General features: G+C 47.9%; 1 protein-coding gene across 1 annotated transcript in view; it reads right to left on the bottom strand.

Moving 5' to 3' along the window:
* The window catches only part of C2CD2 (C2 calcium dependent domain containing 2), a 58,418-nt gene that overhangs the window by 15,637 nt on the left and 24,174 nt on the right, over positions 1–18,607 (bottom strand). Inside the window, exons 3-8 of the mRNA XM_082839149.1 lie at positions 16,413–16,532; positions 13,274–13,378; positions 8,275–8,397; positions 5,058–5,178; positions 3,190–3,298; positions 1,080–1,144 (exon numbers count right to left, since the gene is read on the bottom strand). Coding sequence (XP_082695275.1) covers positions 1,080–1,144; positions 3,190–3,298; positions 5,058–5,178; positions 8,275–8,397; positions 13,274–13,378; positions 16,413–16,532 — 643 coding nt within the window. The remainder of the gene's footprint in view (positions 1–1,079; positions 1,145–3,189; positions 3,299–5,057; positions 5,179–8,274; positions 8,398–13,273; positions 13,379–16,412; positions 16,533–18,607) is intronic.

Here is an 18,607-nt window from a genome sequence, read left to right as displayed (position 1 = left end):
TTGTTCTGGGTTTTGTTTTTTTTTTTTTAAGTTTGAGATTTCATAGATCCCATCGGGCTGGACTGGAATGAAATTCCAATGGAGCCAACAGGGGTGGTGCTCCAGGAATGGATTAGGAAAACAGTGGTTCCGCCCTGTGCTCAGACCACATGCCCTCTCTTGGAATGTCAGTTCTTATCTCAGGAGTTATCTCTAGACTACAGAACCAGGGAAACTGCCTCAAAAATCCTTGCTACTACCCAGGAGCTTGAATTGTTTTTCCTATGCCTTTGTGACTTTAGGAGGTAACCAGATGGCTAGGTTTCACAGCTGAATAAGCCAGGGAAGGGTCACCTTTCCCAATTCTGGTACGTTCATAGGGATTCCTAAAAACCTACTAAATACTGAAACTACTGATTTACACACATACACACCAGGTCCATGCTCACTAGTGATTTTTACCTCTATTCGTTGCTGACTTGTATCTAAAGCATGTGTCCAAGTTAAGCTGCTACGGCTTATTCTACAAGGAAGAGTCAGCTGTAATTCATGGAGACAGAGAGCAGAAGGGTGGGGGCCAGGGGCTGGGGGAGGGGCCTGGGGAGCGAGTGTCTAATGGGGACAGAGTTTGGGTTTTGTAAGGTGAATTCTGGAGCTGCACGGCGGTGATGGTTGCACCACCATGTGAATTCACTTAATACCACTGAATTCTACACTCAGAAGTTGCTAAGATGGTAACTTTTATGTTATATGTATCAACACAATTAAAAACTGAAGAAAAAAAAGTAAAAGGTCTATTAAGGCTAAGAGGGTTGAGAACTTCTCTAAGCCAAGAACTGTTGAATAAAAGATTTTTGATATTCGTTTAAAAAAGAAAAAGAAAAGAACCGGTTGAATATACTCTTTCCCAAAACGTTTGACCTTGCTAATAACAGAATGGACTTCCAACCAAACATTCCCTTGGGAAGACCTGGAGTGGCTTAGGGGGAGGGGCCGAGGCTCTGCTGGGTCTCCCACCCTCCCCACCCCAAGGCCCTGGTCAGGGCCACTGGATGACCCTCCCAGAGAGCAGGGTCTCCGTCTGCCTGCTGACCACCCACCTTCTGAGGATCGCCCATCCTCTGAAATCTGCAGGTGCAACTCCCTCGACTTGGCATTCAGCTCACTGTGGAAAGGAAGAAGGGCCATGAATCCTTAAAAATGCTTTACTATTTTCTTGAAATAGTATTTTTTTTTCCTGATGATAGAAAGGAATGCAAATCACCATCAATATTTAAGAGACAGATATATAACCAAAATACAAAGATTATCTGCAACTTCACCATCCAGAAATAGTTACTGTTAATATTTGGTGACTGGTCTCCTAGGGTAATCCAATGGGACTTTCTGAATGATGGTGGAAAGGTTCTGTAGAGCTGCTATCAACTTCGGTGGCCACTAGCCACATACAGCTATTCAGAACTTGAAATGAGGCCAGTGCAAACTGAGGAACTGGGTTTAATTTTGTTTGCTTTTAATTAATTGAAATTTAAAGAGTTACATGTGGCTAGTAGGTACTGTATCGAAAGATATAGCCATATAATTGTCTGAAAACAAATACAGAACATAACATGCCTCTCTCCTCCTTTGTAACCTATTTTTTTCACTTAAGATATCATGGACGTCTTTCCATGTCAATAACTACAGAGCAACATCCTTTTTCATAGGTGTCTAGTATTCCACGCTCTGGCCTTAAGAGATTTTATGCAGCCGGTTCCTTAATCACCAACCCTTAATAATGGGTTGTTTCCAATATTTTGTAATTATAAACAAGCTGAGATAAATATCCTCATACATATGCCTTTGCACACACTGTGATTATTTCCTTAGGAAAAGAGCAACTGTCAATCAAAAGGTACATGCATATAAGAGATTTTCTTCTTTTATACATATTGACGGCCTCCAGAGTGATTATTCTAATATATACAGCATTTCCACTGGCTTTTCTCACTTTTTCTTTACCAACCTATAAGGCGAAAAACAATCTCTTTTGTTTAAGTTTGCATTACTTTAGCTATTAGAGACTGAACATCTCTTCAGATGTTTCTGGCTATCTACGGCTCTTACTTTTGCTTTTCCAGTACAGAAGTTTTGCCCAGTTTTCTTAGAGAGTACTCATATTTTCATTAATAATTTATAAAGGCTCTTTATATTATACACGGGACACCGTCTTCCCTTACTTTTTCTAATTATGGTTTACGCACCAGAAAGGGATTGATTTCTGTATTTTTGTACTCAGCTACTTTACTGAAATATTATTTACATTAGTTTTTATAATATTATTATTTCTACCCTATATTCATCATTTCTAATAGCTTCAATTGATTTTATGGAGTAGTCTAAATATGCAATAATATTATCTCCAAGTAACGATTAGTTTTGCCTCTTACTTGTGTACTATTTCTTTTTCTTATCTAATTGCATTAACTAGTACTTCTAGAACAAAACAGTTGGTATCCTTCTCTTGACTTTAGTGGGACTGTTCCTACTACTTATCACTTACAGTGTTTCTTTGTTTTTAATCATATGAAAAAAGTGACCATAAATCTTGTTCTAATTAAGTTTCAAAAATTAGAAATGGTTATTAAATGTCACTGAATATCTTTTGGGCATATAGAGAAATAATAAGTTTGTTTTCTCCCTTGATCTAGTGACACAGTGGATTTCATTAATAGATCTCGTCACATTAAACCATCCTTGCATTTCTGGTATGAACTCAGTCGGTCTTGGTGTATTATTTTTAATGTGCTACTGGATTCTATTTGATAATACATTAGTCAGAATTCCTACATCATAATTTGTAAGTGGTCTATAATTTTCCTTTTTTCCATTCTCTTTGTCAGATTTTGGTAACAGTTGGAAGTTTCCTTCCATTCTGCTCTGGATGGTGTGTGTTTCTAAAGCAAGTGGAAGGCCCAACGACAGATCTCTCGTCACAGCGGGGCGTGGGTATGTCGGTGAGGAGTGAATCGATACTAAGAGCTGCCTTCAAAAGAAATCCATGTCTGACTTACAGCTTCCTCAGATGCTTAATATGCTTCTTTTTAATTTTTTATATTTTCTTTTTTCCTCCCTCCCTCCCTTCTTTTGTATGAACAGTGCTGCAGAATGGTTTTAGAATTTGGCAGTCTTGAGTAGGTGTGGCCATGGAAACCCGAGCCCCTTACGCACAAGGTGAATTCTTCTTCCCAGGTGAGGGTGGTAGTGTTTTTCGAGAGGGTGCTGGAGAACTTCTGGATGGGATCATTCAGCTGAACTACACATACTGGGTTAATGTTGCCTGTAATCAAACAGAGGGGCACCATATTGGCTTTTATTTTTGTTTTCTAGTTGCATTAAGACATTTTGCATCTAAAAGAAAGGCCGAGTTAAATGTCTGGTGTTGGCTCACTGGACCTGTGGCTCAGAGGGTCCAGTGTTCCTTTCATTTGCCATTTACAAACTCTCAAAGCACCTCATCTGGGGATACTCACTGGATGTCCACAGCCCAGGGCTGCCCCAAGTGCCCCTGCTCCCCCCCTTGGTTCTGACTGCGGGCTCAGGTCTCTGGTGAGGGCCCTCCCTGGGGGCAACATTACTCCAGCAGAGATGTGGGCCTCACTTGGGACAAAACTAACAGCTTGGAAAAGGAAGGGCATCTGGGGTAACTGCTAAATCTGGGGATACCTCCCAGAGAACCCATTTCCCTCTTACAAAGATGTAGGTTTGTTTTTTTTGCTTTTGTTTTTTTTGTGGTACACGGGCCTCTCACTGTTGTGGCCTCTCCCGTTGGGGAGCACAGGCTCTGGACGCGCAGGCTCAGCGGCCGCGGCTCACGGGCCCAGCCGCTCCGCGGCACGTGGGATCTTCCCAGACCGGGGCACGAACCCGCGTCCCCTGCATCGGCAGGCGGACTCCCAACCACTGCGCCACCAGGGAAGCCCAGATGTAGGTTTTTATACCTAACTCAGCTCAGTCAAAACTTTTTGAGGTATTTGATCCAGATAACAGGACATTTCACTAGTGAACAGTTGTGTCTGCTTCGAGGCAATACTTGCCCCATGGCAGAAAGCCGTGAATATACTGTGTAATCAATAATCAACGGTAGGGCTTCCCTGGTGGCGCAGTGGTTGGGAGTCCGCCTGCCGATGCAGGGGACATGGGTTCGTGCCCCGGTCCGGGAAGATCCCACATGTGGCGGAGCAGCTAGGCCCGTGAGCCATGGCCGCTGAGCCTGCGCGTCTGGAGCCTGTGCTCCGCAACGGGAGAGGCCACAGCAGTGAGAGTCCCGCGTACCGCAAAAAAATAAATAAATAAAAATAAAAAAAATTCAACAGTAAAGGACTGGAGTATGTTGGCCCTTTACCGTGTACCAGGTGGTGTTCGGTGTTCTACACACATCATCTTACTAATCACCACAGTCACTTTCAAGGAGAGATTCTGACTCAGATGGGGACCTGCTGGCAGAGGTTAGAAATTGGGACCCCAACCTTGGCCGACTGGGTCCCGGGAGCCCCTCCCGGCCGCTAAGCGGCGTGGCCTCAGGGGGCGAGGTGTGAGTTACCAAAACACCACCCATACCCAGCTTCATTCACAGTTTCTAGGTAGTTCAGTGAGTCCTACCTGCACTTCTGGAACAGGAGGAAACTCCCCACAAATAAATATAAGTAACCCCGATGTTCTCAGACAATACAAAGAACTCATCGCTGCTCTTAGCAAAAACCACACCACAGTGGAAAGACGTGTCCGGTCCCAGGCTACTAGGCATCCGGGGTCTCAGCACTGACTCAGAATCACCGAAAAGGAATCACCCATTCTGCAATGTTTCTGTCTTGTCTCCATAGGAGCCTCTCTGGGCAACACAGGGTTCCCGGCAGGCCCAAAGCCTTCCGGACACCCATAATCCCCCCCTGTGGCACCCCCCTTCCACAGGAGGAAGCAAAGGCCACGGACAACCCACAAGGCACCTCCTCCCCTCTGCTCACACCGCAGACGGTCACATCCACAGCCAGCCGGGTGCCCCGCCCTCACCTGGGCGCCCCTGCCACGCCACCACCCACCTGAAGCACCAGGATGGCTCAGCAGCGAGGCTCGAATATTCTTCACCAATAGCTTGAGCTCATGAGCCCTTGGAGGTTTGGGGGGGCAGGATTCCTGAGTAGATGAAGTGCGCTGCAGATGCTGCAAAAAGGAAGACAAAGAACGGTGAGCCGTGGCACAGAGGCAGTGGCCGCTGGACACCTGCTACACGGAAGGAATCTTCAAGAAAACCTCCAGAGGGAGCCTGGCTCCCAGGCCTGCTCTGTAACAACTGGGGAGGGAGGGTACCAGTCACCCACAGCTGCTTCCCCTCCTTGGAAGCCTTGTACATCCCACAGAAAGCGAGCGAGGGAGTTAAGCATTCCCCCAGAGAGGACTCCCCTGAACCTCACTGTGGGTGGAGATGGGGCCACGCGTGACCCAGGGCAGGAGCTTGAGACAGAGTGGGGCGCCCTCCCTGGGATGCAGGGGCCACTGCCCACTAGCACTAAGTGTGACACCAGCCAGGACACTGGCTACTTCCCACCTCCTGGCAGACCTGCCATCCACGTGGGGAGGATCTAAGTGTCATCCAGGTGCCACGCTAGGGACAAAGCAGAGGCAGGTACCCCTTGAGCCTGCTTCATCCCCATATCCTCAAATGGGCATCAAGGTGTTTCCAACAGAGAGACTCCCCAAGCTTGTGGGCCCTCACCTTCAGACCAGCCTTTCTCAAGCTAGCTTCCACCTCCCACTCATGGCTACGCGTGTTAGTTACAAGGGGCTCCTTAGGTACAAACATTTGGGAATCCTGGGAAAGCTTCTCAGAGACACCACAGGCCTCTGCACAGCGAGCGCCTCCCAGGGAGGGATCCTAAGAGCTGATCTGACCTCAGAGTGCTTTTGGCGGGGGGATGCTTACTAACACCTCAAGCGACTGTAGTGTTCTTTAGGTCACCACCTAGAAAACATGATTCTGAGCCAGGGCAGGGCCTTGCCCACTGTGAGCTGCAGGTGCTTGGAGGCCAAGAAGTAATCACAGAAGTCCTCAAGACCCAGGTCCCTGTGCACTGGGGACAGAGCAGCCCACATGTCTGGGGTGGAGATGCAAGGTTTTCTCAATTGCGTATGCGTGATGGCTAATCTTATGTGTTGACTTGACTGGACCGTGGGGTGCCCAGCACGTGGTCAGACGTGACTCTGGGTATGTCTGCGAGGAGGTTTCTGCCTGAGATTTACATTTAGATCAACAGACCGTGGAAAGCAGATTGCCTTCCCCACTGCGGTGGGCCTCGTCCAATCAGGTGAAGGCCTGAATAGAACAAAGGGCTGACTCTCCCTCAGATAAGAGGGAATTCCTCATGCCTGACTGCCTTAGAGCTGGGATATCCATTTTTCCCTGCCTTTGGACTTGAGTGGAAACATCAGCTCTCCTGGGTCCCAGCCTGCTGGCTTCTCCTGCAACTCTCGGGGCTTGCCAGCCTCTGGCATGAGCCAACTCCCTAGAATAAGTCTCCTTATATGTATAAATATATATATTTTATACATAAATATATAGTCGGCTCATGCAGTTATGGACGCTATTTTATACACACACACACACACACACACACATCCATTGGTTCTGTTTCTCTAGAGAACCCTAATATAATATGCATGTTATTTTGATACATACAGTCTACAAATTTATTTGAAAGCATTATTGAATTTATGGTAGTCCTGGTCCCTTTATTTTCTGAATCAGTGTATTCTAAAAATGCACTACTATTTTGTGAAGTTTCTCAAATGTTGACATTAAACATGTATAGTCATATTCAAAACAGGCAGCTCCGATCTGAACTAAGCCACCAGGATAGAATTACTGAAAGAGAGAACAGCCAAGCCTCTCTGCTCTCGCCTCTGGGAAGCCTGGCCTGACCCCCCCGTCTCTGGGCCGAGCCCCACCTGGCGGCACAGCCCTGGGAACCCTGCGCGCACACCCACGAGCCCCTCCCTCTGCTCGTCTGCTTACTCAGCTGCTCCTCTGCCGCATCAGGTTTCTCCTGTTCTGATAACCTTCAACCCAGAGTGAACCACAAAGCACTGTGATCCCCTGATATCTGTGCAGTGAATCAAAGAGATTTTGTCTCCAGGCTCTACACATTCACAGTGGTGATGCCCTAACAGGAACCAGAGACCGAGAGCCTGCATCAAAAAATCATATGAAAAGTTATACTTTAGGGACTTCCCTGGCTCTCCAGTGGTTAAGACTTCGCCTTCCAAGGCAGAGGGTGAGGGTTCGATCCCTGGTCAGGGAGCTAAGATCCTACATGCCTCGTGGCCAAAAACCCAAAACATAAAAAACAGAAGCTATACTGTAATAAATTCAATAAAGACTTAAAAAAACAAAAAGTTACACTTTCACACTGACTTCACCCCCCACTATATAATAACAGTGGCTATTCTACATGCCACATAAAAATACTGGAAAGACATAGGAAAAATAACTTTAGGGACTGTAAGTGTATGTTCTGCATAGTCATCACGAAAAGATCTGCTCATGACTAGGAGAATTAATTGACCTCAAGCCAAGGTTTTCAGATGTGTCGCCAAAAGAGATGTGCGGGACCAAACCCAGGGAGGCTGTCCTGGGCGAATGCCCTGGACGTGAATTTAGCCAGAGAATTGGCACCTAATTGGGCGGTGGGGAGGGCCCCAGCATGGGGAGGGGGGTCGCCAGCGGGGGAAGGACCCCACAGAGGAGATGGCCTCATGTGTCCGCACTGCCTGAGGGCGACAGACCCCTGAGAGGCAGTGTGGACGGAGGCTGTCCCCGTCCTGGGCTAAAAGTCTGTGGGTCCAGCGCGCTCACTCTGCCTGCCTCGGGGCAGTTCCCAGGTACCTTAGTTCTGGAAGGGTGCGATCCCAGACAACAGTCTCTGGGGGCACAGCAAAAAGTCAAGTTCTGGTTCCTAAAAGGAGAGGATCTGGGCTACTTCGGCTTGGACTCTGCTGAGCGGGCCAGACTCCTCTTCCTTTCCTCCCATGGGGCTTCGGAACCCTGTGCCCTGAACTCGGAGCTTTGCCCCAGACCGTGGTCATCACCCACCAGCAAGCAACCGTGCAATCTCGCTCTACCGCGGTGGGGTGGGGGGGTGGGCAGAGGCAAGGTGCAGGGATGGGGGGCGAGCGTGGGAAATGCACACAAATTCTCCAGGCGGGTGGACCACGGTCCTTCAGGGGGTCATGAAGCACCCACAACCCAGTGAACTGGTTTACCTGAACTCCCCTCACATCCGTAGGCTTTGTGCTCAGAACCGCTGATGGGGACGCAGAGCTAACCAGGTGCTTCACAATATCCTTGAGACTTTCAGAGACTGCATCTGCCCCAACCGCCTGGTCCTGCCAAAAGAGGAGGGAGTCACCAAACCATCTCGTAACCAGGAACATGTACAAGTGGGCAAGCAAATGCCTGGCTCTCCAGATGTCCCTGGGACCAAACAGACTTGGGGGTCACCAGGGCTCCAGGAGATCAGACTAGGACAGTGAGACACTCACTCACTCTTATCTTTGCTGATCTCAGAAGTCATTCATCCTCCTTGTGTTTTTTTTGTTTGTTTTTGTTTTTTTTGCGGTACGCGGGCCTCTCACTGCTGTGGCCTCTCCCGTTGCGGAGCACAGGCTCCGGACACGCAGGCTCAGCGGCCATGGCTCACGGGCCCAGCCGCTCCGCGGCACGTGGGATCTTCCCGGACCGGGGCACGAACCCATGTCCCCCGCATCGGCAGGCGGACTCTCAACCACTGGGCCACCAGGGAAGCCCCATCTTCCTTGTTTTTAAAAGTTAAAGATAAGACATGTGCAACATAGACATGTGTTAACATTTCTGTGTATATCTTTTCAGTCCTTTCCTGTAAACATACAGGCACATGTTTTTTCTTTCTTGCCTGATGTTTGATTTTTTTTTTTTTTTTTTTTTTTATTAAAAGGTAGTCAAGGGACTTCCCTGGTGGTCCGCTGGTTACAACGTCACCTTCCAATGCAGGGGTTGCGGGTTCAATCCCTGGTTGGGGAGCTAAGATCCCACATGCTTTGCGGCCAAAAAAAAACAAAACAAAACACCAAAACATAAAAGCAGAAGCAATCACGTAACAAATTCAATAAAGACTTTAAAAATGGCCCACATCAAAAATAAATAAGAAGAAAAAAAATAAATGGTATTCAAGTAAATGGAAAGGCTCAATAAAAATGAAGACAAGCTTGTAGAAGAATAACACAGCAGGATGACTTGCATCACCAGGTGTCAAGCTCTAGAAGGCTACAATAATTAATACCCAACAGAAACGCACTCATGTGTCCTAGAATGTTCAGAGCACCACTATGCATAGTGACCCCAAACTGGACACTACCTAAGTCTCCATCAATACCTGAACAGATACACAAGTTCTGTGCAGTCACACAATGGAATACCACAGGGCGATGAGCACAACGTACAAGCACAAAGACACAGATGAAGCTCACAGACATAATGTTAAGTGAAAGAAACCAAACACGGAAAAACACATACACAGTACTGCATGACTCCTTTATTTAAAGGACCAAAACAAGCAAAACTAAGCTAATGCTGTTTGTGGGCAGAATCCTAAGATGACCCTCAACGAGTCATGTTCTGCATCATCCCCTCGCCTGGAGGGCAGGTGGCGCCCGTGACTTGCTTCCAGCCAACGGAATACGGCAAAGGGATGTGATGGCCAAAGGTTATGTTATATACAGCTCCCTCTTAGCAAACCAGAGCAAGAGATTCTCCTCCTAACCTTGAAGAAGTCAGCTTCCACGTGTGAGGGGGGCCACCTGGCACAGAACTGCAGGGCTTCAAGGAGCCGAGAGCAGCCCCAGCCCACAGCCATCAAGGAACTGAGGACCTCAGTCCTACAACCACAAGGAACCGAGTTTTGCCAACAACCATAGGAGACTGGAAGAGGATCCCGAGCTCTAGGAAGGGCAGTCAGCCCACACCATGATGACAGCCCATGAGACCCCGAGCAGGGGACCCAGTTAAGCCTGGACTGACCGACAGATACTATGAGGTAAATGTGTGTTGTTTCACGCTGCTGGGTTTGAGGTAATTATTAGTTGCAAGCATAGGTAAGTCATACATGTTAGAAGTCAGGAGCATGGTTAACCTTTGTAGGGGCTGCAGGTAGTGAGTGGAAGCGGGTAGAGGGGGTTTTCTGGGGAGCTGACCCTGCTCTGTTTGTGGCGCTGGGCGCTGGGCACTCATGAATGGTCAGTGTGTGAAAGCTTCAATCAGCTGCGCGCTTACAATATATGCACTTTTCTGCATATCTTATCTCTCAGTTTTTAACCAAGGAGGATCTATTTTTTAAAATCTCAGTTAAAAGCCTTGTTTAAATATAATAGCTTCTGTTTTGAACGCTTAAAAGCTGGATCTGGCTGGACACTTGCTAAAAGAAAACGTCGAGCCCTGCCAGCCCTGCTGCCGTCCACGCCATCGTTCGTGGTTTCAGGAGAGCAGCTGCAGTGTGGTGGGTGCCGGTGCTCGGCCACGCTCTGGCTCTGCCATTACCGGCTCCAGGGCCCTCTGTGTCCCTCGTCACTTCTGGCGTAAATGTCCCCACTGTGGGGCTCCAGCACCCCCTGCGCAGGGGGATGGACACTGGCAGGACTTGATTTCCACCAGGACCACAGACCTATTGAAAAATCTTCCAACTTGCGGGGCTGGAAGTGATTTCAGAAATTGGTCTGTGGTGTCCCAAGGACAACCAGCTGGCCAGGCCTTGTTACAGCAAACTTAGGCCAAATCTGCCATTTACTGAAAATCTACTCTCTGCCAGGAACTCTAAACTACTAATAATCAAAATGGCTCACACTTATGTCACTCTTAGGATGTGTCAGGCTCGATGCTACGCACTTACACATATTAACTAGTTTAATCCCCACAACCACGTTGCAAATCATCATCCCCATTTTACAGATGAGGAAACTGAGGCACAGAGAAATTAATTAGCATGTGTGGGGTCTCGCAGCTCATAAGTGGCAGAGCTGAGAGTTAAGCCCAGGCACTAAGGCCCCAGGGTCTGCACTGAGAACCGCTCCGCCACCATCTTTCTCTTATTGCAATAGGTTCTTGATACCCTTATTTTTAAACTGAGGTGAATTCACATAACATAAATGTAACCATTTTAAGGTATGCATTTCAGTGGTGTTTAGTACATACATACACGGTGTTGTAAAACTATCACCTCTATCTAGTTCCAAAATATTTCCATCACCTCCAAAGTAAACCCTTTACTCATTAGCAGTCACTCCCCAATCCCCCCCACGACAGCCCCTGACAGCCACTAATCGGCTTTGCATCTTCATGGATCTGTGTATTCTGGGTATTTCATAGAAATGGGATCATGTGACATGGTCATTTAGGTCTGGCTTCTGTTACTGAGCACAATGTTTTCAAGGTTCATTCCTAATCTAGCACATATGAGTACTCCAATCTTTTTAACGACTGAATAATAGTCCATTTATGGATGTACTGCACTTGGTTTATCTATTTCTACCTTTTTTAACCCGTACATTTCTCCTCACTTGACAGAGGAGGAAACCAAGGGGGAAAGATGGGTTCTGGGGTGCTCAGAGACCATCACAGTTTAGATCCACAGAGCAGCTGACTTGGCGAACTTCCGTTATAGCTGTCCCCCTGCCCCCATGCCATCTCAACCACCAGGGGTCCAAGGGGTTACTAAGTCCACAGGACCCAGCTCCAAGGGGCTGTTTAATCCCACAGGAGTACTTCATTGGGAAAGTCACGCTTCTCGTTAATATGGGGAGCCCATGGTTGGCAGAGAAACGTACAGGGCCTTGTGGGGAGCAAGGTGTGAAGAGTGCGCACAGCATGCCACTGAGTGGGTGAGAATGGGGGAATAAGGTCCGTTTTGCAAAAAGAAACCTAGGATGGGTAAACGAAAACGAAAGAAACAAGCGAGCAGAGAGCAGGGCACGGATGGGGTGGAGTTCATGAACAACAGTTCATGTAATTTTGACTTTTGAACTATGTTAATATTCTGCACGTTCAAAAACTATGTAAACCAACAAAGATGGGGGACAAAACCTGAAACGGCACTAACAGAAGCAAATGCTGACATCTGCTTACATGAGCTCACATCAGGTTGGTGACATAAACACACAGAGCAAAACACTTAATTCGAGTAGTTTTTGAACACAGAACTCAGTACCCCCTCGGCGGGATACACTCTGCTATGAAGACCAGCAGAGCAGTCTTGAACTTTGGAAGTTTGATGTCAGAGGTGGCAGGGGAGCCGCTCACAGAACCGTTCTGTGTGTACTGTAGGCCTGAAAAAGCAGTGCCAGGCGGGGGAAAGCAGATGCAAACGTGGGCGGGAAGGAGAAAAAGAAAATAAAGCAGTGACTAGGGAAACACTTAACACGCGAACTTTGTACAACTAAACGGTCAGGCCACCAATTCCACTTCTGACGTATGCAAGGGAAAAGAATTACAGTTCAAACTTCTTAGTCCTAAAAACAAACTGCCTACACCTATATCAAGGCTCAAACAGTTATACTATTTATGGACAAATTATTACATTTTGCATGATCTTTCCAGCAACTGAAAGCGACAGCACCCATGTGACTCGGCAGGCCCCCCCTTCTCCCAGATTCACTTCCTCACACCCCCAGGACCACAGGAAGCGGGGAGATCACCTTCAGACTTGAGACACAGCTATGCAAAAGCTGTGGGGAGAAAGGAGGTGGTGGCCTTGGAAGCCAGGCTCTGGACTCAGGCTGAGCTGTAGGTGAGTCGAGCGCCCTCACAGTGAAGGAAAGCATCGGAGGGTCAGGTGTGATAGAACGGTGAGGAAAACCTAGGTTCCATCACTGCCATGGTTTTCAACCACTGCACACAAGTGCTTTAAAAAATCCCCGGTCCAATTAAACCTGCCTGGGGGACAGGGCAGGCTTCAGGATTTTTAAAAGCCTGGGGGACAGGGCAGGCTTCAGGATTTTTAAAAGCTGCCAGGTGATTGCCCAGGTGAGAGCTGGCGTTAAATCCACGGAAGGCCCTCCCCACCTCCCCTACCCCCCACCCCGCCCACCAACGCTGCCCCATCACTGCCCTGTGCATTCCCCGGGATCACACGTCAGACACGCGTTAATCAGAGGCCCCGCCTCCCAGGGCAGGTGGTCATAACGTGCGATGTTTGCGCGTACACGAGGCAGGAATCACAAACACTCACGGACTGACCTCCCCCGGCGCTTTGGGCTGGATCGTAATGGCCATCTCTGGCGCGCTGATGAAGGACCACTTGACCTGGATGTCTTCTCTCTTCTCCTTCATGTGGAGCTCCAGCTATTAAGGAGAAAAAAAAAAAGATTATTGGAGGACTGCTCTCTTCACTGGAGCCTCAAAATGTGTCTGTGTGTTCATTTGTTTCCTTAGACCGTTATTTATCGCCTCCTTGGCATACGGTGTGCTTTCAAAATGGAAAGGAGGGTCCCAAATCCTCTGACCTCCCTGTCCCCGTTGTGTAGCCCCCCCCCCCCGCCCTGCCCGGCGCCTTCCTCTGCCTCAGCCTGTCACTTGGAGAGGAACGTCAGGATCGGGGCTAAAGGCCAGGTGCCATGGAAACCCTGCAGCCTCCCGATGACCAACCCTCTGCCTTGCAGCTCTCTTCTGAGAGCACCACCAAGGCATAATGGAGCCGGAGGGACAAAGAGAAGGGAGCCGGACGCCTTGTCCAGCCCCACATGCTGACACAGCCCCCGAGGCTTGTGTACAGAGCCGCCAGCATTCTTATCCTCTCTTGCCGGGGCCACTACACAACCTCCACTTGGACTCTGATCTCTCCCGATGCCCCTTCCGGCCCTACCCATCTGTTGTGGGAGAATAACGCCCGCCCCCCCAAAGATGTCCACACCCCAGTCCTTGGAACCTCTGGATATATTACCTCACATGGCAAAAGGGACTCTACAGGTGTGATTAGGGTAAGGACCTTGGGGTGTGGTGACAACCCTGCATTAACCCAGTGATCCCTGGGAAAGCATAGGACCCTTAAAAGTGGAAGAGGAAGACAGACGAGCATGCCAGGGAGACGTGACTGGAAGACAGAGAAGGATGCCAGGAACCCAGGAATGAGGTTGCCTCTCGAACCTGGGACCTTGCCCTTAGCTGACAGCCAGCAAGGAATTCGACCCGCAGTCCTGCAACCATAAGCAGCGGAATCCTGCTGATGACGGGTGAGCAAGGAAACAGATTCTCCCCCAAGAGCTTCCAGAAAGGAAGGCAGCCCATCAACACCAGGATTTTAGCCTGTGTTGGACATCAGCCCTCCAGAATGGTGACATGATAAGCGTGTGCTGTTTTCAGCTAAGATTATGGTGACTTGTTTCAGCAGCTAGAGCAAACTAATATGCCATCCTCCTCCTTCAGCTGGAGGCTCATTCGAAAGCCAAAATCTTGACCCTTCCCACCTCCACGCCTCTGCCCCACCACCCAGGGAAAGGGAAGGAGAGAATGGCTTTAGACGTGTTTCCTTAGTACTCAGTACTCTCCCTCACACTAGCAACTAGCATGAGGTAAGAGAAATGATGCTTCCCTTGCCCTATAATTCTGGGTGACTCTCGCAGAAGTGCACTTTAGGGCTTCCCTGGTGGCGCAGTGGTTGGGAGTCCGCCTGCCGACGCAGGGGACACGGGTTCGTGCCCCAGTCCGTGATACCACATGCCGCGGAGCGGCTGGGCCCGTGAGCCATGGCCGCTGAGCCTGCGCGTCCAGAGCCTGTGCTCCCCAACGGGAGAGGCCACAACAGTAAGAGGCCCGTGTACCGCAAAAAAAAAAAAAAAAAAAGTGCACTTTAATTTCATTGCCACAGTCCCCGAGTCGCTCCCACCAGGTCGGGGAGAGGGGTTAGCCGCTCGTCTCTATGCATCTCTTATCTGAAGAACAGCAGAGGACGGGATGCCTCCTGCCATGAGCATTAATAATTCACCAACCTCTAGCAGCTGCCCCTGCTCTGAGAGGTAATCCACAGGCTGCTTTTAAACTATGGTAAGAGATCAAAGATACAATTGTGTTACCTGTATCTGAGCTGCCGAAAAGGGCACATAAACAGTATCTCAGAAACTATGTTTCCTCAGTGAATGTTTGTGGTCCTTGCTGGACTCACCCCATCCTGAAACGTGTGTCATGTCGGGTACGTGTGTCCCAGACTTTAAAATAATCTTCTAATCACACTGTCCAAAAAACTAAGCGGGGGAGCAGCAGGGCTTTAACATCTGACAAGTCCACGGGGTCAACTTAACCTCTTCGACTCTCGGAAAGGGCATGTTACCAGGGTAGGGCTGGGGAGGCTGGGTTTCAGAGAAAAGCCATTTAGGGAGCCAGAAATTTTTGTGCGTGCTCTGGTTGTTTCAAACCATGTCTTTTAAGCAAAGCAAATGGAATATAATCTTCCCCTGTGGTTGAGAACCGTGAATAATTGCGCTCGTTCCCCAGATTAGCAGTCAAGCACAAGGACAGAGGAGAAGGAACGGCCTGAATCAGCAGAGACCCCCGACGCAGACTCAGAAATTCACAATTTTTACACACCGGCTAAACAAGAGCTTCAGTGAACTCCTGCTTCTGTGTGTGACATGCACAAGCTATCTGACGGTTTAGGCATCCATAAGTTTCACTAATAGGTCTATTATAATTATTACATATGTCTCTATTTATAATTGCTTTATGTATAATTATTAATGTTACAGATACAATATATAAATGTATCAATCATAAAAGTTATAATTATGTAAGTCTAATATAATTATTATAATAATGTCTATTATCCAAAAAATAATGGTAGTACTACTCATCCTTTAACATATAAAAATAATAAGGGGTCTTTTAAAGCTGACTTTTTCAAACACTAAAAGGAGGAATGCCAAGTCCAGACCCAAGCTGTTTTCCAAGCTGCAGGAGACTTCTGAGGTCTAGTACTTGATCCTGAAATAGAACCACCTGCCTTCTCTCAGATGACATTTTCCTTAATCTAACAGTCGACACACCCTTGATATGCTTCAGTGCCTTGAAAAATACCATATCTCCCGTACTTGATGGCTGGGAAATTCTGAATTCGTTACATATACGTGTACATATGTGTGTGTGTATATATATGTGTGTGTGTATATATCTATGTGTGTATATATGTGTGTGTGTGTGTATACATACACCTATTTCACACACACTTTATTTCCTACAGAGACAATATGGAAGGTGACAGTTCGAAACTTATGAAATGAACAGTAATTAATGAAAACAGGAGCATGCACGTCTGATTGCACCCCCCTCACCCTGCAGGTTTATGAGAACTGTTTTCCTAGGACTCGCTCAGCCTCCCCAACTTTACCTGTAGATGAAGCGGGGAGAGCCGCACACTGTAGAGCGGGCACCCCGTGTCCTCGGACGAGGGTAGCCCCACGCTGACCAGGAACTGGATGGTCTCGCCCACGACGTGACAAAACACCACCTAGAGAAGGGGCCATAAAACAACGGAACTTTACGCAAGAGAGAGGAGAGCTCGCACCTCACCCATCTGCATTTCACTGTACAAAGTAATCTGGACTCTATAAATCAGCAAGGACAAGAATTCAGAGTTTCAAATATGGATGAATACCCAGATTCACACCTTTTCTACTATGCAGTCATTTGAAAACTAGAAACAATATTTCAGATCTCTTCTTCCTGGTGGATTCCTGGGAGCTAACTCTGGCTTGCCCAAAGCTAGTTAGGATCTTTCCACTCATAAAGATCTTTTTCTTTAAACATGGCTTCGCTCTGTTTCTCCACGCAGCCGATTTTAAATTGCCCAGACAGTTCCACATTCACATGGAGTGAACGCCATTAGCCACCGTCTCTCACTGAAAATGGGCCTTAAAAAGAAAACTTCTTATGGATGTTACAAGGAAAAAATTAAAAACGCACGCAGAACGCAAGAAATTGCTTCTATTTTAATAAATTTTAACCTATTGTGGTTTTCAAAGATGCAGGGATAATTCAAAGAATGAATGAAATATTAAACAGTTACAAAATGATATAGCCTTAACAAAAATAGAATTATAAAATGAGCTCAGGGCTTCCCTGGTGGCGCAGTGGTTGAGAGTCCACCTGCCGATGCACAGGACACGGGTTCGTGCCCCGGTGTGGGAAGATCCCACGTGCCGCGGAGCGGCTGGGCCCGTGAGCCATGGCCGCTGAGCCTGCGCGTCCGGAGCCTGTGCTCTGCAACGGGAGAGGCCACAGCAGAGAGAGGCCCGCGTACCGCAAAAAAAAAAAAAAAAAAAAAAAAAAAAAGTTGTAAAATGAGCTCATTTAAAGACCTATGAGACAAAATAATTCCATCAGGAATAAACCTGACCATATTCCTGCCATAAATCTCAAAGCATTTTAGAGGGATGAGTGTGAACGCTGCTACCACACAGAGAAGTACCGCGTTTCTGTCACAGAGTCCCCCTACTGGAGCAGACCTTCCAGAACGAGGGGTCGGCCACCCTCCTGGCAAAGATGCCACGCAAGCCAAGTGTGGGAGGACCAGAAGGCCAGGTGCCAGGTGTGCAAAGGCAGAGGGAGGAAGGGCAGTGGGAGAGGATGGAGGGGGTCCAGTAGGCGGCCCGTGCGTCTGGCCAAAGCCGGGTTGGCAGAGGCTGAGGGTACGGCGGGATGGATTCCACATTCCCCAGGGAACTGCTGACCCCATATTGGATGGTGTCACTTGGGAAGGAAGGAAAAATTCTTTTAATTCTCTGGTGGATTTAGAACCTAAAATACCAAGTAGGAAGACTGTCAAAACATTTACTTTGTCAGGATAACTGCTATTTCACAAAGTTCAGACTAAAAACGTGTCCCCCTGCTGATCCCTGGCTAACCCACTCCGCTCGGGGCCCACCCGCCCCTCCAACAAGAACCTGAGCTGTACCATACCAGGCCGCCTGCAAGGGGCCCATTTCCAGTGTCCACTATAAATGCTCTTGACAGAACAGGGTATGAGAAAGAAAATCTTGCCTTTTCCAAATACTGGCAGAAAACCGCACCACCCTTATTTTCATCCGTTCTTGTCAAGTCCCTCTCAGAGGACTGATCTACGTGGGTTATTTCTACATCTTCATCATGTTATTGCATCTCCAGAGCTCATCAAAGGGTGGCACAAAAAAATGTTTGTATAAGAAATGTCATGTATTCATTTTAAAAATAAATGCTCTATAAACAACCCTTTTAGAAGGAACTTGTTTTTGGCCAAGCCACGTGGCATGCGGGATCTTAGTTCCCCGACCAGAGATAGGACCTGGGCCCCCTGCATTGGGAGCGTGGAGTCTTAACCCCTGGACCGCCAGGGACGTCCCAGAAGGAATGGATTTTGATGCCGGATGAGTTATACACACAAGTGACACGACTCTCTGTTCTTTGTCTCACTGCTTAAAATTAAAAACCAGACAGGGACTGGTTGACTTCTTTGGAAACGTCTACACTAAGCGAATTACAATGTTACCGAGAACACTGACAGCTTCCTTAGCGCCCTGACTCAAGAAAGAGTTTGGTTTCCGTTTG

This window comes from Leucopleurus acutus, assembly GCF_964270905.1.
Source record: "Leucopleurus acutus genome assembly, chromosome: 5".
Classification (NCBI taxonomy): Eukaryota; Metazoa; Chordata; class Mammalia; order Artiodactyla; family Delphinidae; genus Leucopleurus; species Leucopleurus acutus.
The sequence above is the reverse complement of the archived record's forward strand: the minus strand, read 5'-3'. Positions and strand labels throughout refer to the sequence as shown.